This window comes from Bombyx mandarina, chromosome 12 (genome assembly GCF_030267445.1).
Source record: "Bombyx mandarina strain Sakado chromosome 12, ASM3026744v2".
NCBI classification, from domain to species: domain Eukaryota; kingdom Metazoa; phylum Arthropoda; class Insecta; order Lepidoptera; family Bombycidae; genus Bombyx; species Bombyx mandarina.
In genome coordinates, this window is record NC_143219.1 from 14109349 (window position 1) to 14131000 (window position 21652).

The 21652-nt window shown below is 37.4% G+C and overlaps 1 protein-coding gene across 1 annotated transcript in view; it reads left to right on the top strand.

Annotated features, from left to right (window-relative positions):
- The window catches only part of LOC114248788 (kinesin-like protein CG14535), a 423441-nt gene that overhangs the window by 60028 nt on the left and 341761 nt on the right, over nucleotides 1–21652 (top strand). Inside the window, exon 3 of the mRNA XM_028182208.2 lies at nucleotides 3150–3222. Coding sequence (XP_028038009.2) covers nucleotides 3150–3222 — 73 coding nt within the window. The remainder of the gene's footprint in view (nucleotides 1–3149; nucleotides 3223–21652) is intronic.

The window sequence follows — 21652 nt, forward strand, 5'->3', positions numbered from 1 at the left end:
GATATTGTAGATAAAAATATTAGATGGAGTTGTATCCTTTTATTATCTTAGTATGAAAATGCTATTTTCTATTTTCTAAAACTGCGGCCAATTGATTAATATAAAACGCAGTATTTGAACGTCAATCGGTCGATGTGAAATGGGAAGGAAATTTTTCTAGAGATGAGGTAAGTTTTTGATGTCCCACATTCTCATTAGTGGCGTGAAAATCTATGGTAATATCTGCATGAAGAAAAATCTTTTAAATTGCTATACCGTATTGATACAACAACTTCCCTACTATACCTAGTATTTTTATTCGGCTTTTGAAAATCGTGTACATAATTTAAACTACTGTTTCTGGTATTTTAATTAAAACGACTCAGTCCGTCGTGACCACAAAAAGTGTAAAGTATCTATTATACCATACGTAAAATTTGTTTTAAATAGGACATCTCTACTATTCTAATGACGCACTAAACAAAAAAAATGGGAAAATAAAATCGCTGAGTTTCTCGCCGGATCTTCTCAGTGGGTCGCCATTCCGATCCGGTGGTAGATTCTGCGAAGCACTACTTTAGCTTTTTAATTTTTTTATTGCTTAGATAGGTGGACGAGCTCACGGCCCAACTGGTGTTAAGTGGTTACGTAAATGCCGCCACCTACCTCGAGTCATAAGGTCTCAGTTTTCTCAGTACAACGGCTGCTCCGCTCTTCAAACCGAAACGCATTATTGCTTCACGGTAAAAATAGACAGAGCGGTGGTACCTACCGATGTTTAGATGGCGTAGAGCACGACCTCAAAGTTATCAGTGTCAGGAACTGGAAAGAGAAAGTCCTGAACAGAGCGGTCTGGAGAGACATACTGGACCAGGTTAAGGCCCACCCTGGGCTGTACGGCCTAAGATGATGATGATGATGGTAGTACCTACCCGTCCGGACTCACAAGAGGTCCTGCCACCAGTAAAAGAGCTAGAGCTAGTGTTAACAAACTCTTTCAGTTTGAGCTCGTAAGCTCACCCACCCGTCGCTGGAATAACCCCTTTAAGCTACCAGTGAATGGGTAGGGAAAAAATTAAGACCTAAGGATATCGGGTGACCTTCCCAAATTCAACGTATAGCTGTTTCGCGGCAGTAATGCTATACCGTATTAATGTATTTCTGTGGAATTCCGTTATCACTAAACTCCTCATGCAAAGTCAGATCCTGAACCCATCCGTTTACTTGAAAAACTTAAATTCCTTAAAGCTCACGCGTAATAAATAAGAGGAGCCGGTAAAGTTTCAGTCATTTGGCTCTTGAGGCCGCACGGAGTTATTCTATTTAAATTTTATGAATTCCATCTATATTTTATTCGTTGAGAAACAAACAGCATATGGGAAGATAAAATTATGTAAAAAAAATCGATAATTAAATTAATAGTTATTGGTTTAAAGGCAAGCGCTTTCATAGTTTTATCAATTCGGTAACTATGCTGAAATCTTAGAACTCATATCTCAAGGTGGGTGGCGGCATTTGCGTTGTAGATGTCTATGGGCTCCAGTAATCATTTAACATCAAGTGGACTGTGAGCTCGTCTACCTATCTATGCAATAAAAAAATAAAAAAGAGAATTTATTTGTTATTGAAATATATTGAAGAAGTGGCAAATGACAGGATGCGAACAGAATAAGGCACGTCGGCACAATTTGTCGGCGCACGGACGTTCGGGCGCGGTCTCCACAGGAAATGAGCGTATTTGTCTTACCTGGGTCGGGTATGGCCCGACTTCGAGCGGGTATAAACATACGTTTTCCTGTAGATATTTTTGGTACTTAAGCTGTTTTTTTATGCGTTACCCCGCTGCTAACAAAAACAAATCAATGCAAGATTCAATTGTAAAAGTTTTACGTATTGTAAATAGCTGGGAAACAAATTACAAACGGTCATCCTGCCTCAAATTAGGATTCCCTGTGTTATGAGTACCAGAGACTGACCTACATACGTTTAAATATATCCATATATATATTTAATAAACACCCAGACTGTTGTGGCGTGCAACCTCTTTGACAGGACATAAGACCTACAACAACTAGACAGAGACTTGACAAGAATTCGAAAAGAAACAAAAGAAAGAAATGGAACGAGGGTGGACGTGACTAGCGGCAGGTAGTACTTTTAATGCCTCCCTAAAATACGGATACGAACCAGATGACAAGGAACGAATGGACCGTTCTAATATCTTTTTTTACTGGATCCTATAGACATCTACAACGTAAATGTGCCACCCACCTTGAGATATAAGTTCTAAGGTCTCAAGTATAGTTACAACGGCCCCACCCTTCAAACCGAAACGCATTACCGCTTCACGTGTTGAAATAGGCACGGCGGTGGTACAATAATTGCTTAGGAATTATTATTCACTTTGGGTGGGCAGCGCATTAGCTAGCATTACCGATACCCAAGAGCATCGGTAATTTTCAAATCATCATAAAAATATATTTTGAATCTCACAATTATTATTAAGCCACGCTCATGGTGGTACCGTGCCTTTAGCCGAGAGCCACACATTCATAAATTCACTCAGCAACGTATATGAATGTTAATAATTAAAGGAACTATAGCCGGTGAATGTGGATCTCCATAAAATAATTCCGAATTCACTATCCACAGTAATATTCAGTTTATTAATTTGGATGGTTAAATATTTCGATTTATTTGTGAAAATGTGGGGAGGGGACGAGCTCAAAGTCAACTTGACAATAAGGGATTACCTGAGTCCAATATCAATATCTACCTTGTGATATTACTTCAATTTAAGACAAAGAAAGTAATGTTTTCTTTAATGTTTAAAAAAAGGAAACTCGTATGTGTGTAGTTCAACAAATTTTTTTTATTGCTTACGTGTGTGGACTAGCTCACAGCCCACGTGGTGTTAAGTGATTACTGGAGCCCATAGACATCCACAACGTAAATGCCACCACACACCTTGAGATATAAGTTCTAAGGTCTCAGTATAGTTACAACGGCTGCCCCACCCTTCAAACCGAAACGCATTACTGCTTCACGGCAGAAATAGGCGGGACGGTGGTACCTACCCGTATGGACTTACAAGAGAGGTCCTACCACCAGTAAATGTGTATTTTCGATTTTTAAAGTATGTCATTACAATAACTGCTTTTTCCTTACAGGTGTACACCTCAACTCGTGTGTCCTGACGCCTCGTATAAGTTGAGCCCACATGAAATGGAAGCTTTAAATGCGGTGAGGATATAAGTATTAAAACCTAGTCTAGATGTATTTGAAGAAAGAGAGCTTAAAATATATGTTTACGAACAATTTCCACGAGGAAGGATTAACTGTAAAAATAAGTTAAAAAAAGAAGCGCATATTCTTGTTTTAGGGCGTATCATAAACTTTCTTTTTCTTTGTCTTCACCTTATCCTAGTAGGTGGGGTCAGCAGTTTTTTTTTATTCCATTCTCTTCTGTCACCTCAACACTCACTCCTCTCTCTCTCATATCGTTATTCACACACTCCATCCATGTCTTCTTCGGTCGACTCTTTCTTCCCTTTCTATCTTGCACTACCATTTCCATACATCTCCTAATCACATTCATCTCCTCTCCCTCTACGCATCACATGTCCATACCACGCTAACCAATGTGGGATATCCATTATATTATTTTATATTAAAAAAAGTTTTTAATAGCAGCTTTATTTCCGCGGACTAAATTTTATTTCGCGTTCGTCCGTGCTCAGCAATGAGATCAAAGGTGGCCTTTATATAAGCTCTTTCCCTGGGCTCAAACTATTCTCATATTGAATTCCGTTAAAATCCGGTCATATATTCAGTTGTGAAAACTTAATTCGGATCATGAGATAAACAGTTACTTTCGTATATACGTTATCACTACATAGTATAAAACAAAGTCGCTTTCTCTGTCCTTAAATCTGTCCATATGTATGCTTAAATCTTTAAAACTACGCAACGGATTTTGATGCGGTTTTTTTAATAGATAGAGTGATTGAAGAGGAAGGTTTATATGTATAATAGCATCCATTAATAATGGAGAAATTAACAATAAATTAAAGTTTCCGAAGCGAAGCGAGGGCGGGTCGCTAGTATACTAATATAATAGTACGGATTGAAATTTCGAATTCCGTCCTTAGATTTCCGCCACGCCGCAGCCGGCTCTTTAATCGCCAGTACCTCCAAAAGCTCGTCTTTTAATAACCATTTCCAATCCTTCTAAGCCAGTGTTTTGGTACGTATTTTACTAGCGCACGTTATAGGCACGTGTCGATTCAACGAGCAACTTCGGGTATTAAGGATTAAATCCATCTCTGGGCTACAGACATCGTTAACACTGAGTTATAGAGTAGATAAAACGCATGTAAGGTTATCATAATTTACACATATTTATAAATCCACGTGCCTCGTTGATGGGAATAACGCTGATATATTTGGTATAGACAGAATATATATATGTTTTGAATTTAGATATGTTTGGGACCGGGAAAAGGATAAGTTTTAGGACTCACTCTGTAGCTCGTTGATGCACTATTCAATTTTCTCACTGGCGAGAGTTATATGTGCTGATTGATCAATAAATCACAATTTTATCGTTTTTGCAACGGCACCATGTTTTTATTTTTTACATCGTGCCATTTTCACACGCGTAGATTTTCTTGTAGTGTCAACAGATGGCGTGGATAGGGGATTGAAGAAGGAATAAGAAAAAGGAAGTCCCAAAAATATATACAGTATATGAGTCGACTATTATCAAAGCCGGCAATGTGACTTTTGGACAATTATTGGTAAATCAGAAAAACGAATTATTGACTTTGTATTCCATTGGCAGTCACAAAACTCTTCTGAACTACATCTTAGATAAATAACAGGTTAAGTATTAACCTTTATTTAATGCAGGTTTTGAACCGTATTCTTTGAAGGAGACGATTATATTCAAATCAATCTGTATTGACATATCAATAACATTTTTTTGTTCAAATGCACAGATTGCCACCTTTGATAATAGACGACTCATATTGTCCATGAAAAATGTTGAAGAAAGTTTTCTTCAAACTAGCCAAGATTCGGAAGAGGACTGTTTGTGTGACATTTAAAATCTGAAGGCACCTAGAGGTATTAGAAATTGAAAACTAAACACACTATCACATAAACGAATTGATTTTTAGATGATGAATACACTATTTCTATGGTATTATGATTAATCATGATTTAATATAATTGAGAAGATAAACAATTTTTTTTTCACTAGATTTGTAAGCCGATTACGACAAAATTGGTTGAGTTCATTTTAAAAGCTAACACATTTAATTTGCATGTGTATAAGTGAAACTTTATTTATTTCAAAAACCGTTGTCATAATAAATTAACATGACGAAACCGACCGACTATTACCACGAATAATAAAATGAAAATAACAAATGAAAACTGATACTGTGATTAAAGATAAAAGTTGTTTTAATAATTGCTTATAACTTACCATTGCATAAACTGCTCTAGATTGGCTAAGCCCTAAGGCTAATCTTTAAAACCTCCGACGTATGCAGATATTACAACAATTTGAATATAGCTTGTTATCTTGAGATGTAAATGTCAATAGTATTTTGAAACATACATAATTATATGCGTTACGCCGTTAAGAGTAACGCCATCTTTCGTCGAATAGCAGTAACGAATATCAAGACAACTAGTAAAATCGAGAACGCTCGAGAAGTGCAACGCCATCTATTATAAAATAGCGGAAACGCATATCGAAACTACTCGACTTGCCGGGAATGTTCTCGAAATTGTAGAAATGTCGTATCGACTATAAAAGCGTTGCAGAGATGACACGAAGCAGTTAGTCATCGGATCTACACGAAGCGATTACATATTGTAAAGCATTCTGTAAATGATCTAAGCGTTAAATACAGTTTTAAGTTATACTTCGGTGGAAGTTTTATTTATTCCGAACCCCAGCGTGTAACAATACATATATGTATGCCAGTAAGTAGACCAATGATAATCATCATTAGTTTACTCATAATCTGCTACTAAATTATGGCATCATAACGTAAAATACCAAAGTTTTCAACAAGTAACATTTACAGCCGACTTCCATCTAATGTTAACCACAGCATAATAAGTTTAACATAACGTGCAACATCCCCATGGCGCCAGCTACCCTCTTAAGCCCATTTGCTGAATCACTGTCCCTTAATAGAGTGTAAATTTGGTAGCCATTGATGGATCCTTGTGAGAGGAGCCTGTATATTGGTATGCGTACCGAATTTAAGTTGGGTTTCAGTTCTTTATTTGTTTGGTTGGCTCAGATAATGAACATACTTGGCGTGTTTTTTTGGTATTTAAAAAGATTTTTCTTTAAATGAGAATTTTGTTTTTCATGTAGAAGTCCTGGTCTGGATTAAGAATCTGGTGCTGAAAGAATCAGTCATTCTTGACTTGATGCGATTCGTGGGGATGTTTCTTGCTCTAGAGCCCCAAACGCAGGTGGCTCATATCGCAAACAAAGCCACTTATATATTTATTTATTTTATTTATACTTATTCCACTTTCCAGAGGTATTTTTTGCCATGCACCATCCGGCTATGGAATGAGCTCCCCTCACCATCACCACCACTAATACCACCACTCACCATCAGGTGGGCCGGATGCTCGTCTGCCTACAAAATTATATATTTTTTTCTTCTTAATATTGTAAAATGAACCAGATTTTTAATAACTAACTAGCTGACCCGGCAGACTTCGTAGTGCCTCAATCGATAAATAAAAGACTAAAGCTTTTGTATAAAATAAACTTAAAACAAACAAAAGGAATCCGTCCAACGGGGGACACATCAAAGAAAAAACAAAATTGTTATTATATTTTTGTTTAATTCCGAGCATTTTCATATTTATCTATCTACCTTTTAAACCTTCTCTGGACTTCCACAAATAATTCAAAACTAAAATTAGCCAAATCGGTCCAGCCGTTTTCGAGTTTTAGCGAGACTAACGAACAGCAATTCATTTTTATATATAGATTATGGTCTCTCTATATCTCTTTCTCTCTCTTACCAATACGAATCAATAGATGTTTTGAGCACTTATTATGTCAAAATGAGCGCTCCATGGAGGAGCCTCATCGACCAGGGCCGGACAGAATATTTAGATAGAAGGAGGAGAGATCTAGGAGGTACAACTCCTCGTTGGCTGGACGTCATCACGAGAGCTGCTTAATATCCATTATCATCCGATTCTCTCCTAAGATATTGAGGCAGTTGAACATCAGAGAGATGATCCGTTATGTGCCATATTAATGCAATCACGCGTCATGACTTTTAATTTCATTATTGACAGATTCTATTGAATCATGTTGAGATTGTTTTTAAATTCATTTGACACAAATAATTTAATAGAAAGTCATTTTAATTTGCGTCAACTGAAAAAAATAGTTTTTTTTTTTAGTTTAATAAGTTCTAAGGTCTCAGTATAGTTACAACGGCTGCCCCGCCCTTCAAACCGAAACGCATTACTACTTCATGGCAGAAATAGGCAGATCGGTGATACCTACCCATGCGGACTCACAAGAGTTCTTCACAAGTTTGGAGTTTGTCTTAAATTGCTGTCTGTAATCCGGGCTAGCATTCATCAGTGCTTCCTCTAGGAGGGAGCTCATAATCACACCATCAAAAACAATCGTTACCGACCGTAACGAATTATCTTTTATGAATTCTATTACTTTAATAAAGCACCCAATTTATTATTAAATCGAGTTTATTATTAATAACAAAGCCAAACAAAAGATAGAAATTGTAAGACACTAGAGTCTCGACTAACGGGCCACGCGATTTCACGTTCATTGTATCCCAAAAACGTGGGCTCAATTATGTTAAGCGGAATGCGCGGAGTATAATTCAGTTAAGTCGAAATCTTTATGCAGGTAATGTGAGTGATTTAACAGAATGTTGATGGATGGACGATTCACTCACACTCGGATACTGTGATGGCCTAAAAATTTTATTCGCATTTACTCTGATGCCCACTTTTTTCACTTTGATCACAATACTATTTAGATTTATTGTAAGAGCATTTATAATAAAATAAAAAATGATTTGGTTGTTGAAAACCTTATTAATTAAATAGTATTCAAATAAAATAAGAATAATTAGTACAATATTTTAAAAACAAAAAATAACACTAGTGCCTTTGCTTACGAAATCCAGTTTTGAACTCAAGAGAAACCTCCTCACACGCGCCTTATCAAGAATTATTGTTTTAAGCACAAGCCCCGTAATTCAAGACTACGTAAATATTCTTAAAAACATTGATATTATAACTCATTGTATAATACCATGATATAGGCTAGATTGCATAACAGTATACTATGACAATCATCATTAGTTTGCTTCCTGTGTGCTTAGTGCGAGTTTTTTAACGTTCTCGATAGCGTAAAAGTTAACTCAAATTTGTATGGAGTTGGAACGTTTGCCTACATTTGCCGCTAGGGCCCTTATTCCAACGGCATACAAATTTGAGTTATATGTGTATGTTTCACGTTACTATTGAGATTTCTAATTCATGTCTCAAGAAATCTATATTCACGTTAATGTAATGTATTTTAAAGAGCTTCGTTACCAATTTGAGCTTCTCTTCAATGTATTACGACTCTTGCGTTTTTTCTTTCATCTAATAATCTGTACGCTATGGTTCATATCGCTTCGATAGTGTGAAGTTTTCGTTCTGTAAATTGGAGTAGTTGTTATTTTGGCGTAACTGATACTTTGGAACTTATGTCTAACATCATCTGATGTAAAATGGATATCGGAATCCATAGGAATGACAACGTTAATATCGCTTTAGGAGGCTAACTATAAGACTCGATTATATTATTATAGTACAGCCGTGGTTGCTCCGTTCAAACAAGAACGCGTAATGGCTTGCGACAGAAATAGGCAGAGTTGCGGTATCTATACGGGCTTACAAGACAACTTTTTACTGGTGGCAGGACCTCTTGTGAGTCCGCGCGGGTGGGTACCACCACCCTGCCTATTTCTGCCGTGAAGCAGTAATCCGTTTCGGTTTGAAGGGTGGGGCTGCCGTTGTAACTATACGTGAGACCTTAGAACTTATATCTCAAGGTGGGTGGCGTATTTACGTTGTGGATGTCTATGGGCCCCAGTAACCACGTAACACCAGGTGGGCTGTGAGCTCGTCCAACCATCTAAGCAATAAAAAAAAAACTTATCACCGATAAATTCATATAAAAAAATCCCACTCCAAAATTTTGTCTTTATTGCAACAAACCCTAATAAACCGGCCGCATTTCACAGCTTTCTTAATATTTATACACGATTATTCAAATAAGGTAAAAATGATTTTTTTTTCCCCCTACTAATTGCCCCAACATTAAACAATTCATTACACCTCAGAACGCAAACTCAAATAGCATTAAGTTAAAGTTCCATTTACCTTTAAGAATGCGAGTCGGTAATGCGTTCCGAGGCAGTCTAAAAATCGAGGGGTGCATAATTTATCACAGGAGCGTTCATATCTAACGCTATTTTTATTACATCACACGTTCGTTGAAGAATGAATTTCAAATGGCGTCGGTAGCTTGTGCAGGGGGAATAAATCCTAGCTGTTTTGTGGAACTACAGATTTTAAGGTTACGATTTATTCAAGGATCGAGTTACGAGTGAGTTCGGTTCGGCTTGGTTAGCAACGGCAACCGGCTACTGAAGCAGAGCTCATTAAATTTATGGAGAACTCTTTTTGGCTCTGGAACAATTTCTTGAGCACTATCACATGATCTTTAAAATTGGTTCTGCTAATTTCTATGACATGGGTTCATTCATATACCTTCAAAGGGAATAGAGGGACGGAGATAGAGTTTCCGAGCGTATTTCTCTACAAGTAACAACTCTGTTGTTGAAACTTTATTTATTTTCAGCGCGATGAAATAATAAAAAAATATTTTTCATTTACCAACAAAATCCCAAAAATGCCTACCTGCCTTTGATCCAGTGCCAAACGTTAAGAGCTTGTAAGAGCTTGTAAGCCACTTTTCAACAGTATTAAGCTTCTTTTTTTCTTTTTATTGCCTAGATGGGTAGACGAGCTCACAGCCCACCTGATGTTAAGTGGTTACTGGAGCCCATAGACATCTGCAACGTAAATGCGCCACCGCCTTCAAACCGAAACGCATTACTGCTTCACGGCAGAAATAGGCAGGGCGGTGGTACCTACCCGCGCGAACTCACAAGAGGTCCTACCACCACTAAAAGCCAAGTAAGCCAAGCCATTATTGGCCAAGGTACTTTAGGTAACAAGTTACATAAGGTTCTTACAGATTTCTTTGTGACCTTTTTATAACAGTCTCGTTAGAATTATTCTAATTACATTGTATTCCAAATCATGTATTCATGATATTCTTATAGCAATCTACCTTCATCCGAAGGGTTTAAGATTTCTTGACTTACTACTACACTACTTTTAATGCTACATGCTTTCTCGAACTTACTGTTCATAACAGTATGCTTCGTACGTAAGATTCTATTTATTTCCTATTCTATCTATTTCTTTCGTATTTACTCTAAAAGTCTTCTTAAAAACGATTTACTATCGAGAAAAAATGGTAGTAGACAAAGGTGTTTTGAGGCACTGGAATACTAAAAGAAATATACGCTTTGAATCGCTTCAGTTTGATGTATGACATGTCATTCTCTTTGAAGAGATTACATTTTTATGTTGGTGTTATTGTTTTGACGGTTGTGAATTTTTAAATTATCTTAATCGTTATAGTTAACTTAGATTTCAAGATACTGACATTATTTTGATCGAATCGTTTTTAAAAGCTCTAAGATTTTTTATATCCATTTAAACTATTACGAGTATATCCAAATGACCATTGTACGAATGTCGACTGTTTTAATAAAGATAAAATATTTTATAAACATTTTACTTATGACTTATGAAAGGATCATGAAAGGCGATTGCATGCAGCAGAGATGCGAATGTTGCGATGGATGTGTGGAGTAACGAGAATGGATAGAATACGGAATGAATATGTTAGAGGAAGTCTGAAAGTGGCACCTGTGACAGAGTAGCTGAGAAGTGCGCGTTTGGGATGGTATGGACATGTGATGAGACGAGATGAAAATGAGGTTGGTAAGAAAATGTTAACTATGAATGTGGAAGGATATAGAGGAAGAGGTAGACCTAAGAAAAAATGGATGGATTGCGTGAAAGACGATATGGGTAAGAGGGGAGTGAGCGAAGAAACGGTATATGATAAAAGAGTATGGAAGGAGAAAACATGTTGCGCCGACCCCAGGTAACTGGGAGAAGGGCAGGATAATGATGATGAATGATGATTTACTTATGACTTATGCGTCTAAATCGTACGAACTATTAAAAAAACGTTGGCTTTAAAAGCACACGGAAAACGCATCAATCACCCAATAGTTTAAAACATCGAAAATAGTGATATAACGTTGGATATTACCAGATATTTAATTTTAGAAAAGTACTAATTTAATACACATGAAACATGAAGTTATAGTGCAACATCTATACGAAAGCCGGTATTTTTTTTATAACACATCTTGGTCGTACCCTTCGCCGATCGTACGAATCAATTTATGAGGTCTACCTACGGTTAGCACCGGTTAGAGCGGATGGGAGGCGCGTGCCGGCGTATCCAATGGGACCAAAATTTTTATGGGAAACGTGATTTTAACGACTACCCGACAAATTGTTCGACAAACCATTATTAGTTGCGTTTGAATGTCGCAGTTGTATTCTGTGCAACTTTGAAAGAATTATTAAATGATTTTTTTAGCAGATCATCGCCTGGTTTTTTCTTTTGCCTACCTATTTGCCAATAACCTTGAGGGACTATTCTGGATTCGCCTTGAGTGGTGAGTGTAGCAAGAGCAGAGCTTCGCCGAATCTACCACCGGACCGGAAACGCGACCCAATGAGACGGTTCAGCGACTATCTCAGTGGGTTGTGTATCTGGCTGTTCATTATGATTAAGCTCATGACATTGCTTTTTACTGAATCTTATAGAATGGAACCTAAACACCGCCACCCGTTGAGCATGAAGGTTCAATTTTATTAATGTAGCATCATTATAGCTCCTAGGATTTTTTTAAATGTTTTAGAGTTAAGAAGCATTTTCGATTTAATTAAATCTACTTTTACGGTTTAAACTCGCGTTATTTAATGTTTTCGTGGTGTAGTTTTAATTATGTTTAAAATTAGCAAAAACCAAAAATAGTCGTTAAATTGTCAATTTAAATATTTTTTTTTTGAGTTCAGAATAAGACCGTTAGCTATACAGCTGAAGTATTGACAAGTTGGAATCTGCACTCACATCTGGCTTCAATGTTGCGTTTCACGGGGATATAGGGAGTCATCGATTTTTGAAGTGTAATTAATTATGGAAAAATCATAAAAAGAAGGCGATGTGCTGTGAAATTTGTTTTTATAATAGTTTTTTTTTGCAGCTCAGTTAGTACAGATGTTGGCTTTCGTTGGTGCTTCGATTGACATGTTATTTTGAGGGTAAACTTTTTTTAAGTACATATAAAAGGACAATTTGGATCTTCTTCAATTTACCCAGGATGTGGAGAATAAAGCTTTTTATTTTATTTTAATAATAACAATAAATCCTTTTATTTCCCATCACCTTAGTATTATATATATGTAAACATTCTTAAATATATATTATGATTTTTACATTTTGATTTATTTACAATTTTACACTTTTTTACATTAGTTTTTTTTTCTTTATTGTTGTTTGTTTAATTAGTCTACATCAAACTTTTTCTTCTATAGTATTCTATATATTTGGGTATAGGTATCCTCTAGTTCAATCCTTGGCTCATTCCATCCATTCTTTTCCAGCGGTGACTATGTATCATCACCCCATCGTTTCATAGGTCGTCCTTTGATTTTATTAATAAGTGAAAATCTATGGTCAACTGATTTTGCTCATAAAATATAGCTATAATAAATTATATAAAAATACTTATAATGTTTTTAATTGTATATTCAATAAGATTTTGATTAATATATTAAAAATAACAACACAACATTAACGTGTATTCAATGATACATAAGGTGGCTTTATTCGTATCTTTGTTAAAGCAGTTAATGTTTGTGTTTAATACCTGCATTGCTTACTATCGATTTGAAACTCATTAATTGTTGTTAGAGCTTCAGAGAGCTTTTCTGGAGTAATTATAAAAAATAAGCTAAGTTCAGGTATATAGTAAGAGTTTGAAGTCGTCGTGGCCTAAAGGATAAGACGTCCGTTGCATTCGTATGTAGCGATGCACCGGTGTTCGAATCCCGCAGGCGGGTACCAATTTTTCTAATGAAATACGCACTCAACAAATGTTCACGATTGACTTCCACGGTGAAGGAATAACATCGTGTAATAAAAATCAAACCCGCAAAATTATAATTTGCGTAATCACTGGTGGTAGGACCTCTTGGGAGTCCGCACGGGTAGGTACCACCACCCCGCCTATTTCCGCCGTGAAGCAGTAATGCGTTTCGGTTCGAAGGGTGGGGTAGCCGTCGTAACTATACTGAGACCTTAGAACTTATGTCTCGAGGTGGATGGCGCATTTACGTTGTAGATGTCTATGGGCTCCAGTAACCACTTAACATCAGGTGGGCTGTGAGCTCGTCCATCCATCTAAGCAATAAAAAATAAAAAGTTACAGTGTCACGTGCTTCGGATAAGCGGGTTACAGTATGAAAACAAAAGATAATTAACCGAATTGTAAATTATAATAAAACGGAATCTGAATGAAAAATTCGTCGAATTTTCAACACGTTAATGCTTTTAAACGGATGCAAGTTTGCGTCTTGTTTCGTTTTGTTTTGACGAACTTATTTGCATTTAAAAGCTTCTGTTATTTATTTATTTTTATTTTTGTACGTAAACCGTTTTGTTTTTTTTCCGTAGTGTCAATACCGCGAACGGTTTCGACTTAAGACTTTGAATTTTATTGTTGGTTACTACCACCTATACTTACATACTTTTACATGCACCAATTTTTTGTATTATTCCTTAGAGTATAACTGTCGAATCAATCTCTTAACTGCAATGGATCTACTGCTCATAGGAACAAGTACCACGACGGTACCAGCCCGTGCGGGTCGGATTAGACTATGCGTTATTAGCAGCATGAATGAATTTTCTATCTATAACATTGAAACCTTTATAAGCTTGGCACGTATCAATTTTTCAAGTTGTTTTGTTACGTAATATTTTTGTTTTCATAAACAATTTTACGGTAATGGTTATACACATCACATGGTGGAAATCAAATGTGTCTTACAAGTGATTTATGTAGGGCAAAACATGAATTATCGCCACAATTCATCTTAATCCAGTCAACTAGTACATTCCTAATTAGGAAGTATAGAATAGGAGTTTTTAAAGAAATTTATGTTTCAACCTCCTATTTTAAGAAACATAGGCTCATCAGAATCTGCTTTTCTAAGTCAGTCAATAAACTCATCATAATGTACATGGTCGTTAGGGATTATCGTAGTTTTACTGGTGGTAGAACCTCTTGTGAGTCCGCACGGGTAGGTACCATAACCCCGCCTATTTCTGCCGTATAACAGTAATGCGTTTCGGTTTGAAGGGCAAGGCAGCCGTTGTACTGTAAAAATTGAGACCTTACAACTCATGTCTCAAGTTGGGTGGCGGCATTTACGTTGTAGATATCTATGGGCTCCGGTAATCACTTAACATCTAAGTAATAAATAAAAAATACAATATCGAACACTCAGCTCTTTCGGACATATCATCATAGTTTGGAAAAGCTTCTCAATCTTGGTCAGGTAGACCAAGTCAAGTACAAGTAGGTCAGGTAGATCAGGTTGGACGCTGTAAGGAGGACAGTTGGAGACAGCATCCAACAGCCGGTCCACTTCACAGCGAACCGATATTCATGGAAATACTTGCATACATGTGGTCACGATCCTCAGCAATGTCACTGACAATGTCCGAGAATCGAATCCTGATACAGTCACACTGTAACCGCGTTTATCGACCTCTAGATCAACAAGGCGATCAAAATGAAGCCCTTGTTCGCAAAATAACTTTTTTATTTTAGTTTTCCGCTCTGGGAATCGATGTTGATACTCTTCGATAGGAAGCTTTCGGTCGTTGAGCGCCAAGCTGCATCATATAGAGTTCTCTTTGAGTCTTAATGACGAATGCGGTGTCGTCTCCCGCAGCACTTATTAGAGTATGTTGCGGATATAGCTTGACTGGATTCGACATGGAAATAATAATTGCGTTGGTGTCTTTCATTTAGAAGTTTGACCAAATTAGAATTTAACTAAAGTATCTGTTGTTTTTTTTTTTTTTGATAAGTTGACGAAATCACTGTTCACGTAGTGCTAAGTAAAGCCTATAGACATCTACAACGTAAATTTTTCCACCCACTTGAGACAAAAGCTCTAAGGTGACGCAGTTTTTACACTATAACAGCTTCAAGCCAAAACACATTATTTCTTCACGGCAGAAATAGATTGGGTGCCGGTACCTACCCGTGCGGACTTAAAATACATCCTACCACCAGTATATAGGTATAGTACAAACAGATATCGACGCCATATTAGGTAGGCAGGGGCTTGGCTCTGCCCCTGGCATTGCTGAAGTCCATAGGCGACGGTAACCACCCACCATCGGCTAGACCACCCCTCAAACTCCAATTTAAGACTTCTTCGCTTTGCATAGCAGTAATAGACAAGATAATGGTGCCCGCTGCTGTCTGCTTACAAATACTCAGAAAACGCGACTGCCTGTTCCCCAGGTAAGCTATTAATCGTCTTTTGCGACATATGAGAGAAGAGTTGGGATCAGTGGACCGCTAGTTGACGTTTTGTCGCAGATATAATGAAAATAATGGAGGTTTTTGCAACTATGTTAACTATGCTAGTTGAGCTATGTAGCCAAATTAGTCAGCTTCGTAGATTTATAGATATTTTAAAACATATTAGTAACAAAATTTGTTTACAACAACTACCAAATACAATTACCGCAAAAGAACTTCTTCATACTCGTAATACAAAACTAATATTCTGTACATTACAAATAAATTTTAATAAATTTGAATTAAAAATAGTATAAGAAAAAATGTTTTTATTGTAAAAAAAGCGTGGGGTGCTTTTCAGGATATTATCAAAATAACCCTTCTACTCATTTATAACTACTGATACCATGCACCCCACGCTTTTTTTTTAGAATAAAATAATTTTTTCTTACACTATTTTTAATTCAAATTTTTAAAATTAATTTTCAATTTTTTAGTTGGATTTTCTATAAAAGCGTATTTTGTTAGTTTTTTTAAAACTATTATTCATTTTTCATTTCTTAGTTGAATTTCAATTTTTTTTTCATATTGAATTGTCATCTGTCCATAATAAGTATACCAAATTTCGAGTTAATCCAACGTTTTGAAGGGGGTCAAAATCATGTTCAAAGATTCCGTTACAAATATACATACGTCTGAAGCTAATAAAAAAGCGTATTAAAAACGAAAAATGTTTTAAAAAAATTTGACTGCAACGATGTTGCTCATTCAATCAGTTCTAATTCATTGACCGGTGTCACCTAGACAAATTCACCCTCAACGCATTGTAGCTTTGATCTCAAACGTCGTGTTTTGGTTTCCACTCGACGGTGGGGGAGTTCCATCGATGCCGGTTTCAATTTGAACCGCCCCGCGACCGGATTAATTCATAAATATACGTTCGTATGCATATTCGATGTTGCAGTTATGTGTCTTCGGCGATCAGATAACATATGACATATGCATATGATACGGATCAACTTCAGAGTTTCCTAACACGCAGTTTAAATTATAAATTGTACGAAAAAGCATGTGAGATATATATTTACTGGTGGCAGGACCTCTTGTGAGTCCGCGCGGGTAGGTACCACCACCCTGCCTATTTAAGCCGTGAAGCAGTAATGCGTTTCGGTTTGAAGGGTGGGGCAGCCGTTGTAACTATACTGAGACCTTAGAACTTATATCTCGAGGTGGGTGGCGCATTTACGTTGTAGATGTCTATGGGCTCCAGTAAACACTTAACACCAGGTGGGCTGTGAGCTCGTCCACCCATCTAAGCAATAAAAAAAAATTGTTAAAAACGCGCGAAATTTTCAGTATTGTATTGGGCGATCTCTGCAGGTTCTTTGGAGGGACTTCGTTTCTCTCTTGTATTTGGTACTACATATATGTTCCATGGAGACTGCTCGGAGGAATTGTTCGAGATGATCCTTCCATCTCCTTTATACCATCGGACCTCACGTTACCGGAGCAGAGTTCATCCACACTGAACGGAATCGATGTGTTCTTTCACAATGCGTTACCAGAGATCGGTTTTCCCACGTCAGCTCTGCAATGAACTCGGAAAACACCCTCCCCGGTGTTCCGAGCGCTATGACATGTCCTTCTTCAAACGAGGCTCACGGAGAGTACTCGGCAGTAGGTGGCGGTTTGGTTGTGCCCCTGGTTCTGCTGATGCCCATGAGCGACTATAACTATTTACCATCAGGTTTACCGTATACTAATCTGGATACGATCGCAAAAAAAAAAACTTATGAGAGATAATGGGATGTCGGGATAATGTACACGTGAAGTAATGCACTATATCATTACATGGTGGTCCTCTTTTTGTTAACACGTAGCATGTGTGCTTCGAACGCATGTACATCTCGCACACGTGTTCAGGTCGAGCGAAGTGCACAAAATGAGAACGTCATGTCGACACTACAAGTACACATAGTTCAAGAGTTACGAAAATTAGTACAAACAATTTTAATTTTTATTATTAGTTTACTGGTGGTAGGACCTCTTGTAAGTCCGCGCGGGTGAGTACCACCACCCTGCCTATTTCTGCCGTGAAGCAGTAATGCGTTTCGGTTTGAAGGGTGGGGCAGCCGTTGTAACTATGCTTGAGACCTTAGAACTTATATCTCAAGGTGGGTGGCGCATTTACGTTGTGGATGTCTATGGGCTCCAGTAATCACTTAACTCCAGGTGGGCTGTGAGCTCGTCCACCCATCTAAATAATAATAAAAAGTTTCGGTTCGTTAATGTTTGTTTCTTCTTTCATCGGCTTTATTGCATACCCGAAACTAGACAAAGTCAGCATCGTGAAAATTATACACAAAATTCACAAAAAAAGCTTCTAAAATAAACTCAACAGTACACACTGAAAGTAATCATAGAAATAGTAACGCATTTTTGCAAACGTAACGTACCTGAATGCGACTATGCAATAATGCACCATCGATAATTAATAAAATAATAAAAAATGCCTTTAACGTCTTTAGCGATAAAGTTTATCGTGTAAAGCTTTAGTAAACAGTAGTGAAGCTATATGGTGCTACAGATAACTTATCTCTTTAAATATTCAATTCTCCAAAGTGCAATTATTTGGTTTTCTCGTCCTGTTAATATTCTAATTCCTATCATTCGTCTGTAGTCGGAGCAAAACCAGTAACATTGCTCGAGGTGGGGCATATTGGAAGACTGTCCTGGTACTACCATCATGCTTATTTCTGGTAGGAATTATGCTTTACGAAGGGTGAAACAGGCTTTATCCAATCCAGGCGACGTTCGAGCTGATGTTTCTGGGTGTGTGTATTGGTATTTTCATTTTGATGTCTATCAGCTCCAATAATCAATCATTCAACATTAGGCGGGCCATATCGTCGTTTAACCATGTAAGCAACGAGAAAAATGAATTAATAATCATTCACCACTTCAACACCATCAAACAAACAACAAGAACGCAATTGTTATGTGCTCACCTTAGCATCTTGAATGAAGACGGAAAATGGAAACCCAAATAATTATAATTTGCGTAATTACTGGTCGAAGCGTAGGGCAGCCGTTGTAACTATACTGAGACCTTAGAACTTATATCTCAAGGGAGGTGGCGCATTTACGAGGTAGATGTCTATGGGTTCCTGTAACCACTTAACACCAGGTGGGCTGTCAGCTCGTGCATCGATCTCAGCAAGAAAATAATAATAAAAGAGTATGATCTTCAAGAGACTTTGAAATTGATACCAAATAAATTATATATACATAGTACACTCTTTTATTAGTTGGCATAGTTTTGTTGAACTACATCCAACATACGGAGACATATTGTAGAGTGTCTCTCCCCCAAACCCGGTGAATCCGAACGTTTTTTTATTTAATTTCGCATTCAATTTACGCCCTCGCCGGCGTTACCAGTGAATCCGTATAAAACATCATTTTAGGAATGACTACCCTTGGTGACTATTTTGATTTGTGCATTATTTGTTATTTTGCCCAATTAAAAAAAAATTTAATATTTTTTAAAATTGTTTCGGTATTAAAGTTTATGCTTCCATAATTTTTAATATTGCAATCTGCGCTCCGTTATGACTTAATAGCAATTATAATACAATACAATTAAAAAAATTAACCACGTATTTTTATGTTGGAATTTAAGCTAAATTTATTCCAATTTAAAAAGCGTTGTAACTATACTTGAGACCTTAGAACTTATATCTCAAGGTGGGTGGCGCATTTACGTTCTAGATGTCTATGAGCTCCAGTAACCACTTAACACCAGGTGGGCTGTGAGCTCGTCCAACCATCTAAGCAATAAATAAAAAAAAGATACGATATTTTAGTAGACAAGTAGAAAACTCATTAGTACTATATACTTATCGAAATTTCGCAAAAAGAAAAATTAATAATTCAATCTCGAAGTATGTTCTTGTAACATTACGTGAATATCATAACGAGATGTCTGTTATTTTGACAGTCGTGTGAATATTTGAACAGCAGAGAATCAGGGTAGGCAGAAAGTAGCGAGAAGTAATGAATAATGATGATTCAAACTATTTTGAGATTGTAATTTCTAAGCTTAGGTGTTTTCACGTAATTGTAAAGGTTTTGAGGCGTAATTGTGAGTGTTTCTGTCTAATTCTTCCCTGTCACATTTATTATATTAGGATAGTATTTTCCGAAGTTCCGCCGTTATTTCCGCCGTGAAGCAGCGTTTCGGTTCGAAGGGTGGGGTAGCCGTTGTAACTATACTGAGACCTTAGAACTTATATCTCAAAATGGGTGGCGCATTTACGTTGTAGATGTCTATGGGCTCCAGTAACCATTTAACATCAGGTGGGCTGTGAGCTCGTCCATCCATCTAAGAAAAAAAAAAGTTCTCATCCATAATTAAAATTTAATTTAACGGCTTAGTATTCAAATTTTCGAATAACAGTTTTCATGGTGGGATGACTGAAGTGTACCGATTGGCATTCCCGTTTCTTTGTACAAAGTATAAACTAACAGTGTTTTGAGAAGATGACCTCACATTCCACATAGTATTAGAATTAGAAACCCACACGCTTTTACAAGTTCACGTCTTTACGGATCCATCAGATCCAATAGTTCTTGCATTAGACGCCTTCAGCTCTAATATTAGGAGCAGGCTTAGGGATACCAGTAACCGTACTCGTCGAACTCGGCAAAGAGTTCCACGTGCAACCTAATCTATACATCAGCCCGCTGAGTTTCTCGCCGGGTCTTCTCAGCGGGTCGCGATTCCGATCCGGTAGTAGCTTCATTCGCGAAGGAGCTGCTCTTGAGTTGTTAGGTCTTTTTCGGAGGCACTCGGGCAGCTGTTAGCAAATCCCACCCCTCCTGGCTGAGCCTCTGGTCGCCCACCTGTCCTGGTGAAACTGGAAAGGCCTCCGGGCCACCAGTAATACTTCAATCATAACAAAAGCCTTTATAATTGTTTTTACTCTTCATATCAGTATACATTACTACTTCGCCAAGACCATGGGTTCACACTGAGCCTCCTATTCATCAAATAAAAACATTTCACATATTCTGAATCTAACTGCGAGAGCTGTGCATCGAAATGTACCAACTATGTTGTTGCTCTAGACTTTTGATAGATTCAATTTTAAAAAGGCTATTTTACGATTTTCCATAGATTTCATTAATTGACCGCAGTTGTGATCTTTTGCTAAAAATTGACGAGTAGACCCAAAGAGTACATACATACACATCGACAATGGTTAATTGCGACCTCAGGTGCGTTCGTATAGCAATAAGAGGCTGAGAATTACACACTAGATGCTCGGGAACGCATGTGTCGATGTAATGCTTGCCATTCATTGTGCGACTCTAGGAGATAAAATATGAGGGTAATTTCGTCGCGCGATTATTTGCACAAAGTTTTTTTAAAAGAGTTTTTTATTGTCTTAACACTATTTATCTCATTAGGTATGTTTTTATTTATTGCTTAGATAGGTGGATGAGCTTACAGCCCACCTGGTGTTAAGTGGTTACCGGAGCCCATAGACATCTACGACGTAAATGCCGCCACCCATCTTGAGATATGAGTTCTAAGGTCTCACAACGGCTGTCTCACCCTTTAAACCGAAACGCATTACTGCTTCACGGCGGAAAGAGGCGGGGTGGTGGTACCTACCCGTGCGAACTCCCAACAGGTCCTACCACCAGTGAAAAGTCTACGACTTTTAGTCGTCCCGTGCACAGCAACCTTTACAACAAGGGATTAAAATATTGCGACTCTGGGGAGGATCGGCAGCGTGGGGGATGTGATGATTATTATTATTTTC